Raw genomic sequence first — 19,395 nt, 5'->3', positions numbered from 1 at the left:
GCAGGGCTTTTTTTATTTTAAGTACATTAAATCATAGTGCTTTAAAACTATTTAAAGCACTTTAAAGACACTCTTACCACTTCCACCTGCAGTGAGCTCTCTGATCTCTTGCCATGTGCTCCATTATCCCAGTAAATGGGAAAATGAGAAAAATTCTGAAAACCATGCTCCAAAATGAATACCTTCACACATAATTATACCACTCACGTCCATATCAATATGATCGATAGGAAGAAACAGTAACAAATGTTTTCTTCCCAGATTTCCCCATCTCTTTTAACTTTCTTGTACACTTTCATTTTTAAACATCTTTATTAAAGACACATGCACACACTAACAAAAACAGTTTTATGCTATGTAAAACACGTGGGGATTAGGTCTAACAAACAATAAACTAACATGAAATAGTAAATAAATAAATCTATGTATTTATTTACAGTATTTATATTCCGCCCTTTTCACCCCGCAGGAGACTCAGGGCAGATTACAATGCACATATACATAGCAAACATTCGATGTCATTAGACATACAACATATATAAACAGACACAGAGGCAATTCAACATTCCAGCTTTCCGGCTTCATGATGGTATGCTCGATTTCGGCCAAGGAGAAGCTGCCCAATTTCCTCGACAAGGTGCCTCAATGCTTCAGATATGTGGGGGCTTTTTGTACAAATAACAAGGCTCCTGCACAGAAAGCAGCATTTTTCACACAGAAGACAACATTTCTGCACAGAAAATAGCATTTTGTGAGCTGATATTGCTGCACAGAATACAGTTTCCATGCACTGAAAACAGAGAAATTGTTCTGTCCAGAAATCCTGTTTTTGGGCGCACATGTTATTTTGAGCGCAGAAATTCAGTTTTCTGACGAGTAAGTCCCAAATTATGCAGATTGTTGCCTGTGTGTGATTCTCTTAAACTTTTCCTTGTCTTCAAATATTGACAAATATTCTCTCCACTAATCACTCAAGAAGAAGGAGCAAAATGTGTATATTCCCTTGCCAGTTGGAACTGCAATTTTGTTCCAGCTGCCCCTTCCTTAAATTGCATTATTTTCCTGACTAATGGGACAGGCATTGATTTTCCTGTTCTGAGAACAAATTGATGGGCACTTGGCACTTCTAAAATGTTATTAATACTGTAGTTGTTAAACTTATTGAATAAATTAAATAGGTTTAAACTGTTAAGGGGAAAGTATGCTTTATGGCCGAGAGGCTATAGCACACTGACAAGGCATATGTTTTTCTTGACACATTTCAGGGAAGTGATAGAATGGTGGATCCTGCTTTCCATAACCAGCTTCTTCCCCCAGTTAGATTGATGCAAGATGGTGTTCCATTCTCATAGCTAGTAATAGGATTGATCCAGCTGCTCTTAGATATGGAAAGAGAAAGAACTATTCTCCATAAACTATGGCTGCTACACCCTTCATCTTTGCCAAAGAACCAACAGAACAATTTAGGGGGTACTCTTGAAACTAGTGAACAGCTGAGGAGAAAGCCGCATCTGGCCACACACTGAAGTGAGGGCTTACAGAAGCAGGTACCAGATATCTCTTCATAGCAAGTAAAAAAAGTGCCAACACAAACACAAAACCTAGCTATATCCCATTAAGAGGAAATTTGCATTTGGCCAACGGATGATAATGCAAGATGTGGGACGAGGTTAATTCCTTGCTCATTTCTTTATTTACTGTATTTATATACCACCTTTCTCACCCCTGAAGGGACTCAAGGCAGTTTATAACATACAGTGTTCCCTCACTTATTGCGGGGGTTCCGTTCCAGAAGCCCCTGCAATAAGTAAAAATCCACAAAGTAGGGACGCAATTTTAATTTTAATATTTATACATTATTTTATATGTTACTAACTGTCCCCAGCCAGGCGTTGCTGTGGTCCACATGGGGGTTCTATGTGGAAGGTTTGGCCCAATTCTATCATTGGTGGGGTTCAGAATGCTCTGTGATTGTAGGTAAACTATAAATCCCAGCAACTACAACTCCCAAATGACAAAATCAATTTTTTTGAGTGAAGGACATACATTGGGTTGTTAGATGTCTTGTGTCCAAACTTGGTGTCAATTCGTCCAGTGGTTTTTGAGTTCTGTTAATCCCACAAACGAACATTACATTTTTGTTTATATAGATTTTCTTACCCACGCTTCCTTACCCGCCTCCCGGCCCATCCCAAGGGCACCTGCCTGCCTCCCTGGCCTCCACAGACCCCCTGCAGAGCCTCCAGAGCCACTCAGGCAGCAGCAGGCCAGGGAGGCAGGCCTTCCCCGACGCACCTCAGGCCGCTGCACTTCCGAGGTCCCTGGCCTCCACTAGACGTAAATATTGTATATTTTATGTTAATATTTTCAAAAACCCGTGAAACAGCGAGTCCGCTAAAAGCGAACCATGAAGTAGTGAGGGAACACTGTACTAATGGCAAAAATGCAATGCCAACATACAGTACACAAAGAAATCATAATAACGAATTACTACATATAACTATGAACTTAAAATCAATTAAAACCATTAAACAGACATACCTGAAATTTAAACATTCGGACAAGCATAAAATCATCTTAGTATAAACATTAAAATCCCATGATTCAGAAATCGTATACCATAGCCATAGTTCATTTACTGTTTCTGCGCACAAAAAAACTTTTACCATCTTCTTGGATCTTTAGCTTCCGTGTCCACATCTCCCACTACTCCTTCCTTCCTTCCTTCCTTCCTTCCTTCTTTCTTTCTATGGCTTTATTCATTTATCATGAATTTAATACAATTCCAGAAATAGCTTACTTTGGGGCATTCCAACCACATGTGCCAATAAGTCCCTTTCTAGCCACAACTCCTCCAACACTTAGGTGATAATAGATTTTTTAATTATAGCTACTGGTACATGAACACAATAATAGAACATTCAGAAATTTGTTGTCACTTGATTTCTTCTAATGTAGCAGATTTTTATTTTAATGGCACCCAGTTCCATATTTTTAGCCAGTCGGAGTCTGGTCCCCCTCCACTGTTCTTATTACTTGAAGTCAACTGGAGAAGAAGCTTACTGGGAGACTGGACCTTGGGAAGAATTGGTGGGCAAGTGAAGAGTTAAGTGCAGGCAGTGACTGCAGATTTCCAACCCAGGCAAAACAATTCCAAGGAGAACACAATGCATAGAAATCTACATTTACATTCCAATGTGAGTAGCCCACCCTTTCAGGATGGTCCTCAATACTTTGAACTCACCAGGACTTACTTTTGTAAGCAGATACACTTAGAATCATGCTGGTAGTTTGTGTACAGTATTAATGTTTTCCATTGTTCAAACACTCCAAGCATTTTTAGCTATTTTGGAACGACAGGCAGGGATTATATAGAGTTATAAGAACAAGCTGTCTGAGATCTATTGGTTACTTTATCCATGGAGGAGGAATGTGTTTACATTCCATGTATTTCTTTCTGTGCTGCAAACATCTTTGTGTAAAGGAGAAAAGACCATAGCAGCATTTTTCACGGTAAAACAGATCACTGACTTGCTGGGGAAAATGTGGTTGGCCATAGCAAGAGCACCTGAATGCTGCAGGCTTTTAACACTGTCCAGTACTTCTTTAGAAGGTGCCATCCACTTCTGTGCTCCACAACAAATCACAGACAAGAATGGTTCTGGTGATAATGCCATGTTTTACAGGTGCTGACTGGCAACAGCCAGGCCAGTATTGGTCACTGTAAGCACTGTGAATCACTAAGTATAGAAGAGATCATGCGAGAGTCATGACCACCTGAAGCTCTGTCAGTGTAGACCAGGCATGAGCAACCTTCGGCCCCCCAGGTGTTTTGGACTTCAACTCCCATAATTCCTGACAGCCTCCCAGCTGTTAGGAATTGTGGGAGTTGAAGTCCAAAACACCTGGAGGGCCAAAGTTTGCCCATGCCTGGTGTAGACCATAAGAACTAGGTTCCTCTCCCATCCATAATGAGGTCGCTTTAACTGCATTTTAATTGCATTTCACATGAGCATGCTTTTTTTTCTATGATCAAGCGCAACAAAATAGTTCTGCGAGTTTGCAGCAACACCCATAACTTGAGACACATCTGATTTTCCTGTGAGCAGAGATAAACCTTTCCTATCCTTCACACAATGAGCATCAGAATCAATATGGTACCTTAAAAAGTAGATTTTGTCGGTCCAAACCATGCTTGTAAGGGTACAATTGTAAGTGGGACATTGCTGAGAAATGCAAAGAATTTGGAAGTAGAATTAAAATTTGAAGGTGGTTTAACACTTGATTTTACCCTTTGCTCCACTGCAGAATCGTCTAAGAAAAGTAAGTAGAATGTGTACGTTTGTGATGGTGATAAATGCTATATTTTTCCTCCTTGGTACTTTCCTCTATCTCTTACTTCCCCAGAAGTGTTGGTAATGGTGATGGAGGAAAACATTGGGCAGGGAAGTAGGGGATTGGGTCTGGGTAGCCTTTTCCTTATAGCTCTCATTGCTGACTTGCTCTGTCCAGACATGTAACAACAGCAACAAGAAGGAGAAGCAAGGCAAAAAGGCCCCTGGGATTCACAGTAGTAGGATCTTAGCATCAGCAGATACCTAAAAACAATGTCCAGCTATGTCTGAAAAGGCCAAATTTTGCAAAGAAAATGGCCATGGAGGCTGGGAAAGAGAGATTGGAAAAAGAAGTGGATTGAAACTGGGTTTGGGTCCAAGTAGGTTGTTAGTCAGGCAAAGAGCTGGAAGTACCTGCAAGTACCTGCAGCCAAGTTAGGAGAAACCAAGACTCCAGCCAAGCTACAGCCAATGATCTGGAAGATTAGGCATGTCCTGAGATGTAGAGAGCAATACTGCCAATGCTCCATCCACAAGAGCAGTACAGCAATTGCCATGGCATGTGTGACACAAATCATACTTCTTATACATCATTACAGGCTGCAGAATGTCTTCATGTGCCACCAGGACCACTTTGATGCAGATATTTCATTTACTTTTAAGTGTCAGAGTAATGTTTTAACTGTTATAATTTGTTGTTATTATGTATTTTACTGTGTGAATTGTAGGCATCAACGTATGCCGGTTGGAAGCCGCCCTGAGTCCCCCTTCGGGGGTTGAGAAGGGCGGGGTAGAAATACCTGAAATAAATAAAATAAATAAATAAAATAAATAATTGGTTAATTCCCAACATATATGTAGCCAGAGGTATGTCCCAGTGGTTGACATATTAGTGACAAGCTAATATAAATAGCTTTATTTATTTATTTATTTATTTACTTTTATTTGTATACCGCTGTTCTCAGATCTTAGGCTCACAGCGGTTTATTTATTTATTTACAACATTTATATCCTGCCCTTCTCACCCCGAAGGGGACTTTGAGCAGCTTACAAGTTATATGTACATATAATATATTACGTTATTAGCAAAGCACAATATTAGTATTATATATTACTATATAGTACAATACCACTATACTGTAATATTATTAGTAATATTATATGTAATATAAAATATATTATATTGTATTATTATTATATTGCATTACATTATAATATTCTTATCAATATTATATGTATAAAATATTGATAAGAATATTATAATGTAATACAATATCATACAATGTAATGTAATACAATATCATACAATATAATAAACCGCTGAGCTGCTGAGCTTGTTGACCAAAAGGTCGCAGGTCCAAATCTGAGGAGCGGCTGTCAGCCCCAGCTTCTGCCAGCCTAGCAGTTTGAAAATGTGCAAATGTGAGTAGATCAATAGGTACTGCTCCAGTGGGAAGGCAACGGCACTCCATGTAGTCATGATGGCCACATGACCTTGGAGGTGTCTATGGACAACTCCAGCTCTTCATTTTGGAAATGGAGATGAGCACCACACCCCAGTGTCAGACACGACTGGATTTAATGTCAGGGGAAAACCTTTACCTTAACCTACAATATATTATATTATTTTATAAGCACAGCACAATATTAGTATTATATATTACCATATTGTTGCTGGGGAGAGGGGCTCTGATGACCCAGGAGACATGGTGGAAGTGTCTTCCTGGCTCCCCTTCTTCACTCTGGTCCCATGCATACATACATCCCCCATAGAGTTTTATAACAAGGAGAAATATACTGGAGAATACAATATAAAATTTATAGAACAGGTGCTATGGTCATTTTGATGAGTAGATTAGTTAGATTAGTCTACTAATGTGTTCATAAATGAATCAGGAGGCTATAATTTTCATCTGTGCAGAGCTGAGTTAGTGCCATGATTGTTTACTTGAGGGTTTGCTTGTTGCTGAAGTGTGGGTTTTACCCCTTTAAAGACGGCCTTTCCATCTTATGGTTTGTTGCTGAAATATGGGGCCTTTTCTTCTAAGCATGGGTGAGACTTGCATGCTAGCCTACACTTTTTCCATTTCTCAAAAAAAGGCACCTATATTGAGACTGTAATTCAATATATCCTTTAATCATGGGCAACAACAAATTACTAAAAAATATCTAATGGGTTGAAAGCCCCATTTTGAAAAGATCTTGTATATGTGCCTTTATACAATCTGTTCTTTGGAACACAAAGAATTTCTATTAGTTTTGCAGTGTCAAAGTGATGAATACGAACTTCATTGTAAACAAAAGAAAACTTTAATATTATGTTGCATTATTATGGTGAGTTGTATGGATCAAGGTGTGCAAGCCAGTTTGGGAAAGACTTGGTATGCATTGTGGGTGGTGAAGATACCTATTATTGCCACCTCCTGCTAGCAGGGAGGTAGCCAAGGGGGAGGGGGATAAAGGTTCATCACACACACAACCCAGCAAATTTTCAGGTTAAAAAATACCTGGTTTCCTCATGAATTTTAACTGGTCAACCAAATCCCAATTCTAAGTCTATGAGAAGCAAAAATTAAGCACTATCTCAGGCAAATTTTAACAATTTATTCACATTGTCATTACTTGCAGTAATGGCCAATATCATAGAATCATAGAATCAAAGAGTTGGAAGAGACCCCATGGGCCATCCAGTCCAACCCCCTGCCAAGACGCAGGAATATTGCATTCAAATCACCCCTGACAGATGGACATCCAGCCTCTGCTTAAAAGCTTCCAAAGAAGGAGCCTCCACCACACTCCAGGGCAGAGAGTTCCACTGCTGAACGGCTCTCACAGTCAGGAAGTTCTTCCTCATGTTCAGATGGAATCTCCTCTCTTGTAGTTTGAAGCCATTGTTCCGCGTCCTAGTCTCCAAGGAAGCAGAAAACAAGCTTGCTCCCTCCTCCCTGTGGCTTCCTCTCACATATTTATACATGGCTATCATGTCTCCTCTCAGCCTTCTCTTCTTCAGGCTAAACATGCCCAGTTCCCTAAGCCGTTCCTCATAGGGCTTGTTCTCCATAGTGAAAGCAACCAAGTTGGCCCACCCTTAAGTGGTAGGCAAAGCCTAAGGCATGGGGGGATTTGAAGGCCCTCATGAAGGAGGCCAGACTTAGTGGGGGTAGTTGACAGGGGCGCAGCTACAGGCTATTTAAGGCTGCTCTGCCCCCCTGCTGTGCTCTTTGCTTCAGCGTGAGGTAGGAGGCATGTTCCCAATGGAGCATTAGGCCTTTCCCTCCTTGCTGCCCCGCTCCCCTTTTCCAGATAGTAGGGCTCCCATAGCTATGCCTATATATAGGTCGTTTTCAACTCTTAAATGTTTGAAAACATACATAAGAAGCACAATGGAGCAAGAAAGACTGACTGGACTTGCACTTGAGTGTCCACTGAACTTATCGATGGAACCTGATTTCTGTCAAGGTGTATTTACACAGTTTTCAAGTGTTTCCATTGTGGTATTCTTTTGTAACTATAAATTACCAATTAACAGTTATTTTCAGTTATTTTAAGACTTGAAACGTTGTAACTAAAATAAAAAATACATTTACTTAAGTCTATAAAATATAGAATGAACCACACTATTTAAATTATTTTGTGTTATGGAACAACTCTTCATGATTCTGTAAAAGAAATTTCAACACCCCCCCCTCCCCCCTCCCCCCGCTATGTCCCTGCCTGCTACTACCAAAATATCAGTGAACTGAATTTGGAAGCAATATTATGCAGAAATAACAAAGCAGATGAATGTGCACTGCTGTGGCCTGTATCCTATTAATTCAACCCAGTCAGACTAGAACCCTCTAATCAATCATTAAATGGTGAATCAACATGTACATAAATCCCAGTGAATGAATAGATCTCAATTAGATGGGACTAATAATAATAGGATTTGAGCCCTGTTATGCAGGAGAGGGATAGTGTGCTGATGGAGTACACCTCCCATCAGTCCTCATTATTGGCTATTGGTATTACCAGGTTTTCAAAATCCCAATAAGGAGCAATTTAAATTCATGACATGCAGGGTTGGCAGTCAGGAAGCCATGCTTTGCAAGTTTGTATTCTACTCAAGTGCCAGATGGAAGTATTGTTTTCCGTTAACTTTGCCACGTGTTTCTCTATAAAATCACCATATTGTGTTTACATTCATAAATTACGCAATGCACTATTTCTGGTTTTGTGCCCACACCCCAAAATATGGACATTTTTGGCATCTTATTAAAAAGGGAAGAGTTTTCCAATCTTCATTCCATATAATAAGGAACATTCCATCTAATGAGTGACACCTGGCAACTCTACCAGCTATGATTGGCTAGGGCTGATGGGAGTTGTAGTCCATCAATGTCTGGGAGAGAGTACATTCCTCACACTCAGATCTAGACTTCCATTTTTTTTAAAAGTTAATTATTCTGCTTTTTAATTTTTTTATTTTCTGGATTATTGGTCCATCAAGACCAGTTATTTTGATCCCAAGTGGTCTTGACTAGTTTTGTTATCTGGGAAGCGTTACCACAAATGCCATTATTACGTGCATCAGTCCTTGTTGACAGAAAAGCCAGTTTGCCACTTACATCTCTCTATCTCTTTCTCTCTCTGTGTCCCTCTTTGATTTTCATATTCCAGGAGAAGACGATGATGACGATGAATGTGGAGAAGAGAAGCTGCCATCCTGCTTTGATTACGTGATGCACTTTCTGACCGTCTTCTGGAAAGTCCTCTTTGCCTTTGTCCCCCCAACGGACTACTGGAATGGTTGGGCTTGTTTTGTTGTATCCATCCTCATGATCGGCCTTCTGACCGCCTTCATTGGGGACTTGGCGTCCCATTTTGGCTGCACCATTGGCCTGAAGGATTCAGTAACTGCAGTTGTGTTTGTTGCATTGGGAACATCAGTGCCAGGTAAAAACAGAACCATGTAGTCACAATAATTTTCTTTCCTCACAGTGTTATCTTCTTTCCCCTCCTCATGTCCCCGCAAGAAATCTCAGGAGACCTGGCAGCAATCCAGGATTTTCCATCTGGACCATGTGTTTATGCAATTTGTAACACAGATTATATGTGGACAATTTAGTTAGCAGCTCTGAGCCCATTTATTCCAAAACAGTTGCATTAAAAACCAGAGGACTGTAAGCAGAATGTGGATGACTGAAGCTGTATACCTTAATTGGTTTACTCCCAAGTTCTTAAGGTAGGCCCTAAAACACTAGACCTCATCTGATCTTACAAGCTAAGCAAGGCCATCCCTGGTTAGTACATGGATGGGTACAGGTACAGGTCTTCTAGGCCAATGGTTCCCAACCTGTGGGCTGCGAGACCTAAAGTAAGGTCAGGGCTCTAGATTATTAAATATGGTTTTCTGTGGGTGAGCAGATGGCAACTACTGGATGTCATATGTTCTATATCAGAAACTAGAACTGATGCGATTTTTCTGAATGCAATTTTCTGAATTAGCCCCAAATAACCAAACCAAATCTAAAGTTGACCAAAAACTGATTTGTAACCCTTTTGATACTAATGTTGGAGAGTAGTCTCTGCTCAAAATTGTCCCTGGTCAAAGTGATTCCTGGTCAAAGTGATTCCTGGTCAAGTGGTCCCTGATCAAAGTGGTACCTGGTCATAGTGGTCCCTGTTCCAAAAAGAAGGTTGTGAACCACTACTCTAGGCTATACTGTATTTCAGGGGGAGGACCTGGGAAGACCACCTCTGAGTATCACTAGCCGAAGAAAAACCTAGACAGCCAGCATGGTGTCGTGGTTATAGTGTTGGACTATGACTCTGGAGACCAGGGTTTGAATGCCTCCATGCCGTAAAAATACTGTTGTGGGTATTCTTTAGGATTACTGTAAATCTGAGGACAGTTCTATACAGCCCTCTACACAGCCTTTTAAACTGAGTCAGGATTGTGGATTAAAAAGCTATGCTGTGGAGTGCCTACACAACCACCCAAGGAATTGGTTCCAGGCTGGGATGGTTGTCACAGAGATCTACTAAATGCGGATTGATCTGAACCCAGGCTGCTGGGGAGCAACACATTCAAGGAGGGTTGGCAAAGCTCAGAAACAAAGGAATCATAAAATCATTGAGTTGGAAGAGACCTTGTGGGCCATCCAGTCCAACCCCCTGACAAGAAGCAGGAAAATTGCATTCAAAGCACCCTTGACAGATGGCCATCCAGCCTCTGTTTAGAAGGCTGGATGGAAAGGAGTGGAAAGCAAACAGAATTTCCCAGCCAGATGTATTTTTGGTTTTTTTAATTGTGTCAACGGTAGCCTGTCCTTATGAGTGCCCTGTATATCTCTGTTTCGAGTTCAGCTCTGCATGGGATGTACACTGATTGGCTCCAGTGGATTTTTTGAGTTATTCCAGAATTTCTGGTGAGGTTTTAATGGGGTTGCCATAAGTAAGTAACCCCCATAATTAATTTCATCAGATTGTCTTAGTTCTTTCCTCCAAAATATAGGCTATGGCATCAGATATTTCTCAGCAGTTTCCCATCCAAATACTAACCAGGCTTGACTCTGCTTAACATAGTTGCTTCATTTTACTGTCTGATCTGTGGTTCTCTATCTCCGTAATGTACAGTCCTGCAGCTGAGATTTCTTTCTTTGGAAGGACAAGTATAGTACAAACTATACAAAGTATTAAATATGTCACTTGTACTTCTGACAATAAATGCAAGTGGTAGGTTTGGTGAATGGAGAGGACCAGGATTGAGTATATGTATAGCAGAGAATGCGCACTTAAGCATTCCCTCCAGTTTCCTGGATCCTGACCAAAATAGTATGGGCACTGACTGTGTTACCTATTAAATCCTGGAATTCTGCAAGCAGAATCCTAATTAGGACAGTACTTTAGCACATCAATCATGAAGCAAATGGTTATGTTTATTCAGTACTGGTTTAGGGTCCTGTAGTGCAAGCAATTGTCCTGCAAGTTGTCTGATGCACAGCCCCGCTTACACCCTTGATCTTGAGATAACAGATCTAATCAATCATTGTTGGCTACTAAGCTCAAAGTCATGCTGCCATTCACAGAGTTGTTTGTGCAACTATGGGGTCAACTATAGCTATGCTGGTCTATATTGTGTGTAGGGCATAGATTCCCAGAAATAGCTTTTGCAGACTCTGGAAAAATCCCTTATGACTCATTCAAGTAATAGTTTTATATGATGATTTAAGTTTTGTGTTTTTTCTTTCTAGATATGCTTAAGATCTGTGCATGAGTTAAGTCCTACTCCATATTTTAATTTACAACCTTGGGCGACATCCTGTTGGTTAATCCCATCTCACGTAGTAGACTCATTAAATCAATTGTTGTATGGTGATTCAGTGTTTAGGTAAAGCTCATTGATTTAATTATTCCACTCTATTTGGAACTAACAACAGGACACCAGCCTAGTTGTGCCAGAATCGGTGAATTTATTCTAGGCTATTTTGAATTGGATTGTGTTCAGTTATATAGGACTGCACTGCATTGAATTGTCAAGATATATTGTTTTTTGTATTGTCGAAGGCTTTCATGGCTGGAATCACTGGATTGTTGTAGGTTTTTTTGGGCTATATGGCCATGGTCTAGAGGCATTCTCTCCTGACGTTTCAACTGCATCTATGGCAAGCATCCTCAGAGGTAATGAGGTCTGTTGGAAACTAGGAAAATGGGTTTATATATCTTATACATCCTCGCTACCTCTGAGGATGCTTGCCATAGATGCAGGCGAAATGTCAGGAGAGAATGGCCTCTAGACCATGGCCATATAGCCCGAAAAAACCTATAACAACCTATATTGTTTTTGTTTGTTTGGGAATAAAACCTAAGCATGTTCCTGTTCACACTCATTGAAACTAATGAGAGCCACACAAGAGTCTTGGTCTCACTATAGCTCTTATCCCTGATCCTTATGCTGAAATCTGTTGCATTCAAGGTGATAGCTACAAGATATTGCAGCTGTCTGTGGAGAAAATACATAGATCTTTCAGATGCTAAATTTCACCATAGGGCAACAAGTTTGCTTGTGAAAATGGGGGGGGGGGGGGGGCACAAATGTTAAAAAATACCTGGGTTTTCCGTTGTGAGTTGTGAGTTTTCCGTGCTGTATGGCCATGTTCCAGAAGCATTCTTTCCTGCATCTATGCCAGGCATCCTCAGAGATTGTGAGGTCTGTTGGAAACTAGGAAAATGGGTTTATATGTCTGTGGAATGTCCAGGGTGAGAGAAAGAACTCTTGTCTGTTGGAGCTAGGTGTAAATGTTTCAGTTGGCCACCTTAAATAGCATTTAATGGCTTAGCAGTTTCAAGGCCTGGCTTCTTACTGCCTGGAGGAATTTTTTATTGGGAGGTTATTAGCTGTCCCTGATTGTTCTTGTCTGGAGTTCCCCTGTGTTTGAGTTTTGTTCTTTATTTGCTGTTATAATTTTAGAGTTTTTTTTAATCCTGGTAGCCAGATTTTTTTTCATTTTCATGGTTTCTTCCTTTCTGTTGAAATTGTCCACATGCTTATGGATTTCAGTGGTTTCTCTGTGTAGTCTGACATGGTGGTTGTGAGAGTGGTCCAGCATTTCTGAGTTCTCAGATAATATGCTGTGTCCAGGTTGGTTCATCAGGTGCTCTGCTATAGCTAACTTCTCTGGCTGAATTAGTCTGCAGTGCCTTTCATGTTCCTTGGTAGAAACAATCAGGGCCAACTAATAACCTCCCAACAAAGGATTCCCCCAGGCAGTTAGAAGCCAGACCTTGAAACTGCTAGTACATCAAATGCTAATCAAGGTGACCAATTGAAACATTCACACCTACATCAAACAGACAAGAGTTCTTCCTCTCACCCTGAATATTCCACAGGTATATAAACTCAATTTTCCTAGTTTCCAACAGACCTCACAATTTCTGAGGATGCCTGCCATAGATGCAGGTGAAACGTCAGGAGAGAATGCTTCTGGAACATGGCCATACAGCCCAGAAAACTCACAACAACCCAGATATTTTTAAAATTTGTGTTGTTTTCCATTTTCACAAGCAATCATAGGGCCTTAACCCCAGCAGATGTGGTGAAATTTAGCTTCTGAAACAACCCAGTGATTCTGGCCATGAAAGCCTTCGACAATACACTAAAAGCAATACCATTTATTTTAACTGAGATAACACTTCTGTAGGAATCTATAGATAGTCTATCACAAGTTTGTGGTCAACTTCCAGAAGAAGTTGACCATAGAGTCACACTGGGAGACTTAAATATTCCAAGAAAAATCATACTAATCAAAGTCATGAAAAATCAAATATGCAAAAGTTAAGCCCAGAAATGTAGAGGGCTGACTGCAATAAATCAACAGAGAGAATAAACAATGTTAGTGGTTGTCAATTAGTATTCCGGGGAGCACAGGTTATCTTGTATTCAATGTTTTCCCCAACAAAGGGAGTGATAATGTAAAGTCATGGGGAATGTTTTTGTTTTCTTCTCCACACACCTAAATGGAAAGCCATCTCCCTGTTGAGATGTTGAAATCTAAACCAAAACGCAACTCGCCTACCTATAGGAAGCTGCCCTTATATCAGGTCAAGGCTGTTTGTTCATTAAGCCCAATATTGTCTGCATGAGTGGGCTGAAGCTCTCCCGGGTTTCAGGCAGAGGCCTTTCACATCAGTCAAACCATAATGCGGATTGTTAGTACAATGCAGCAGAGATTTTAAGAATCGAGTAATTCTCATCCCACTCAAAGAGATTTGTATAAAAGATATTCCTAGAATCATAGAATGATAAGAGTTGGAAGAGACCTCGTGGGCCATCCAGTCCAACCCCCTGCCAAGAAGCAGGAAAACTGCATTCAAAGCACCCCCGACAGATGGCCATCCAGCCTCTGTTTAAAAGCCTCCAAAGAAGGAGCCTCCACCACTCTCCGGGGCAGAGAGTTCCACTGCTGAACAACTCTCACAGTTAAGAAATTCTTCCTCATGTTCAGGTGGAATCTCCTTTCTTGTAGTTTGAAGCCATTGTTCCGTGTCCTAGTCTCCAGGGCAGCAGAAAACAAGCTTGTTCCCTCCTCCCTATGACTTCCTCTCACATATTTATACATGGCTATCATGTCTTCTCTCAGCCTTTTCTTCAGGCTAAGCATGCCCAGCTCTTTAAGCTGCTCCTCATAGGGCTTGTTCTCCAGACCATTGATCATTTTAGTGACCCTCCTCTGGACACATTCCAGCTTGTCAACATCTCCCTTCAATTGTGGTGCCCAGAATTGGATACAGTGTTCCAGATGTGGTCTGACCAAGACAGAATAGAGGGGGCAGCATGACTTCCCTGGATCTAGACATTGCTCCTGTTGATGCAGGCCAAAATCCCATTGGCTTTTTTCCCCACCGTATCATATTGTTGGCTCATATTTAACTTGTTGTCCACGAGGATCCAAGATTTTTTTCACAGGTACTGCTCTCAATCCACGCGTATCCCATTCTGTATCTTTGTATTTCCTGGTGTGTTGCATTCTCTTCCCATTTATCCACCCACTTTGCCTTGTATTGGTGCCTTATTTTGAATATGCGATTTTAGTCTTTGTACCTTGCAATCAGCAGTTAAACTGTTATTTTCCCCTTCCGTCTTTTCATGAGGTCCCATTTAACTTTGGTGTCTGAAAAAGAAGATTTATGCTTCTTCTTAACATGCGCTAGTGTCCCCCCCCCCCCCCCTAGTTAAACATAGAAAGTATTCTTTGAAATTCCTTTTTGATGACAGATGCTCAGATCATTCAATTAGATTCCCTCTGAAGTAATGATTGGTAGCCAAGGCGGTGAAAGACGGAGATGAGATAAGCAGTGAACTCACTACAAATCCTGCCAGTTTTTCTTTGATTTGTTGTGATGTCTGTCAATGAGGATATTCAGATAGTTTTGTCACCTTTCTGTGTTGGTTGCCGAGAGGGGTAAACATGGAGAGAGAAATTAATTGTTTGATAATTCCATCTGGAATTCAAATTGGTTAATAATAGGAATTTGGAAGTAATGTGTTTAGAAGCAAGTATATTGTATTTCTTCAAGTCTAAGATGCCATTGATTGTAAGACACAGACTAATGTCAGTACCACCAACAGAAAATATATATGGAAGTCTGATCTGGCCACAGTGGTCCACGCTCTTGTTACATCCCGATTAGATTACTGCAACTCGCTCTACGTGGGGTTGCCTTTGAAGACTGTTCGGAAACTTCAATTAGTCCAACGGGCAGCAGCTAGACTACTCACCAGAGCGTCATACAGGGAGCATACCACCCCTCTGCTATTTCAGCTCCACTGGTTGCCAATCCAGTTCCAAGCACAATTCAAAGTGCTGGTCTTCACCTATAAAACCCTATACGGCCCCTGCCCAGCATACCTGTCCGAACATATCTCCTTCTACGTCCCGCCTAGGAATTTAAGATGTTCTGGAGAGGCCCTGCTCTCAGCCCCGCCTTGTCACAAATGAGACTGGTGGGGACAAGGGACAGGGCCTTCTTGGTGGTGGCCCCCCGCCTGTGGAATTCACTCCCCGGGGAAATTAGATCATCATCATCCCTCCTCTCTTTTAGAAGAAAATTAAAAACATGGATATGGGACCAGGCCTTTGGGTAATCTGGCAGACTGACAAGGACAATGACAACTAGAGCTTTGGAACGGATTATGATAAGCTGAATGAACTCACTAATTACAGAACTCGGCGAAACGATGGCCACCAGACTGGCTTTTTTCTATTAGTTTTTATTGTATTAACTTAATATTTTAATTATTTATAATTACTGTTGTTGTATATTATACTATGTTGAATTGTAGGCATTGAATATGTGCCGGTTGGAAGCCACCCTGAGTCCCCCCTAGGGGTTGAGAAGGGCAGGGTTAAAATATAGCTAAAATAAGTTTTAAAAATACCCGAAATACACACACACACACACACACACACACACTAGCTTGGGTACCCAGCATTGCCTGGGTTATTTGAAAAATTATATTTTTCATTGTACAAAATGCATAAGGTTGTGGGTGAACTATAACTTACATCATATTAGGTTAACCCTGAGAGCATCTCGAGCTCTGAGGATTACCTGGGAAGGAATCCCACTGGAGCATTGCAGCACACCCAAATACCTGGGAGTTACCCTGGACCGTTCTCTGATCTACAAGAAGCACTGCCTGAATACCAAGCAAAAAGTGGACACTAAAAACAATATCACACGAAAGCTGACTGGCATAACCTGGGGGCTCACAACTAGACACAGTGAAGACATCTGCCCTTGCGCTTTGCCTCTCTGTTGCTGAGTACACATGCCCAGTGTGGAACACATCTCACCACATTAACACAGTGGATGTGGCTTTTAATGAGACATGCCGCATTATCACAAGGTGTCTGCACTCTACACCACTGGAGAAATTACACTGCTTAGCCGGTATTGCACCACCTGACATCTGCTGAGAAATAGTAGTCAATAATGAAAAGACCAAGGCATTGACATCTCCGGCCCATCCTCTGTTTGGATATCAGCCAGCGCGCCAATGCCTTAAATCAAGAAATAGTTTCCTAAGATCTACAGAGACATTTGCAGGAACACCTCAGCAAGCGAGAGTCCAAAAGTGGCAGGCTAAAACCCAGAACCTCAATCCATGGCTAATATCAAATTCTGGGCACACAGAATACTGGGCGACTTGGAAGGCAGAGCGCAATGTGAACAGACTGCGCTCTGGTACCACAAGATGCAGCGCCAACCTTCAGAAATGGGGCCACAAAGTAGAGTCTGTGACATGCGAATATGGAGAAGAGCAATCCACAAACCACCTATATAAATGCGATCTGAGCCCTGCCACATGCACAATGGGGGAACTTCTTATAGCAACACCAGAGGCACTCCCACGTGGCCAGCTTCTGGTCAAAGGACATTTAGTATAATGCCAAGTTTTCAAATTTTATGGGGTTTTTGTTTGTTTTTAAAATACATTACAATTGTACCCTTGGTTCACTCCTGATAGGATAAATAAATAAAACTTGGAAAAACACAATCAGTACTTAAAGTTAGTTATGTTGGGCAGGTTTGCTCTAGATGCATAATTGGTGGGGTTCAGTGTTCTCTCTGGCTGTAGGGTAAACTACAACTCCCACTAGGGTGAGTCAGTCCTCTTAAAACCCTGCAGTAGGTTGAGCTGGTCATATACTCATATGCAATTCTTCAAAACAGAACAGTGTTTAGCAAGAGGAAGGCTTGTCTTTTGCTGGAGAAATAGTTAATGAAACTCCATTTTAATAAGTTTTGGAATAGAACGTGGTGTCTGTCCATGTTACTTTGAAAGAGCAAACTCGTTATGAAACACATTGCATTCTCTGGAAATTACTTACACTTCTGTAAGCCTGTTAAAGGCTGAACTGCTTTCCAAAGGGACGGGGCCATTCTGGAATTGAACGGTGACATTTGACTGAAGCTCAAATGCTCAACGCAGTGTCAGAATTAAGCAACTTGCAGTTTCATTTTTAAATACAAAAAAATGTAAGTCATTGTGATTTTTTTCCCAGCAGTCATCACTTATCTTGGAAGAAAATACAGATTCTAAATGACAATAATCTTTTCTGTGCTGAAAATGCCAGCTTAATCCTTGAGTAGGCATCAGCAACCATTCCTGTGTTCTCTGATGGCACAGGGTTTTATAAATGGCATTTCTTATAGCGTACTTATCCCCAATTTGCAATGTAGACTCATTTCTTAATTGCTCTTTATTTTTATAGTCTTGTACATTTACACAGTCATAAACTCTTCATATGGTATGGCCTCCTTAACCACGATTTCACTTATTCACATCCAAATGCATCATCCCAGTGCAACCGCAGAATAAATGTAATAGTTTAGCAAGTTCTGTTTCACAAATCTGGGTGTCATAGGAGACAGCAATAACTTTCAATAGACATATAATAATGTAATTCCATTACCCTCCGTGAATAACAAAGTGATAACTTCAACTTTAAAAGATCAGAATGTTTATTGCCATTGAAAAGAACAGTTTAACATATATTGAATATCTCGTTAAAGAGTATCAAGGGAAGCAATCGTCTCCCATAATTAAGGACTGGGAACTTGACCTATGCTTTGGAAATAAGTGCATGAGAACTAATGTGCAGTCTGGCTTAAAAATGGAGTTAGTTAAATAAATATAAATTTATTTATTTATTTATTTAAAACATTTATATTCTGCCCTTCTCACCCCAAAGGGGACTCGGGGCGGAGCACAGCATATACACAGCAAACATTCAATGCCGGGACACAAATTCACATACACATACATAAACATTAAAAAAACATTTATCAAAATATAAAAATACACCATTTAAAATCATCCTAGTCATCCGCGTCAAATCTAAGTGGCCTGGTCATCTTTCCTATTGCCGTTTTATTGCCCTGTCCTGAAAGTTTGGTCCCACAGCCAAGTTTTTACCATCCTTCTAAAGGACAGGAGGGAGGGGGCCGATCTGATCTCACCAGGAAGGGAGTTCCATAACCGGGGAGCAATCACTGAGAAGGCCCTGTCTCTCGTCCCCACCAATCGTGCCTGTGACAATGGCAGGACGGAAAGCAGGGCCTCCTCGGAGGATCTTAATCTCTGCGATGGTTCATAGGGGAGATGCATTCGGACAGGTTATTTGGGCTGGGGCCATTTAGGGCTTAATAGGCCAAAGCCAGCACTTTGAATTGTGCCCGGTAGCAAACTGGCAGCCAGTGGAGCTGACGTAACAAGGGAGTTGTATGTTCCCTGTATGCTGCCCCAGTTATTAACCTAGCTGCCTCTTGTTGGACTATTTGAAGCTTCCGAGCAGTCTTCAAAGGCAACCCCACGTAGAGTGTGGTGCAGTAGTCTATCCTAGATGTAATGAGAGTGTGGACCACTGTGGCCAAGCTTTCCGCAATGTATTGTTGATAATTATTGAATTGCTTTAAAGCAGGGGGGATTGCAAGGGGGTTTCAGAGGGGTCGCTAAAGACAATCACAAACCACATATTTCTGATGGTCTTGAGAACCCCTTTGGCAGAGAAAG

General features: G+C 41.1%; 1 protein-coding gene across 6 annotated transcripts in view; it reads left to right on the top strand.

Moving 5' to 3' along the window:
• Positions 1-19,395, top strand: part of SLC8A1 (solute carrier family 8 member A1) — a 426,510-nt gene that overhangs the window by 393,991 nt on the left and 13,124 nt on the right. For all 6 annotated transcript variants that reach the window (XM_067463246.1, XM_067463252.1, XM_060754495.2 and 3 more), the window contains exon 7: positions 8,994-9,269. In XM_067463246.1, coding sequence (XP_067319347.1) covers positions 8,994-9,269 — 276 coding nt within the window. The remainder of the gene's footprint in view (positions 1-8,993; positions 9,270-19,395) is intronic.

This window comes from Anolis sagrei, chromosome 1, assembly GCF_037176765.1.
Source record: "Anolis sagrei isolate rAnoSag1 chromosome 1, rAnoSag1.mat, whole genome shotgun sequence".
Taxonomy (NCBI): Eukaryota; Metazoa; Chordata; class Lepidosauria; order Squamata; family Dactyloidae; genus Anolis; species Anolis sagrei.
The sequence above is the reverse complement of the archived record's forward strand: the minus strand, read 5'-3'. Positions and strand labels throughout refer to the sequence as shown.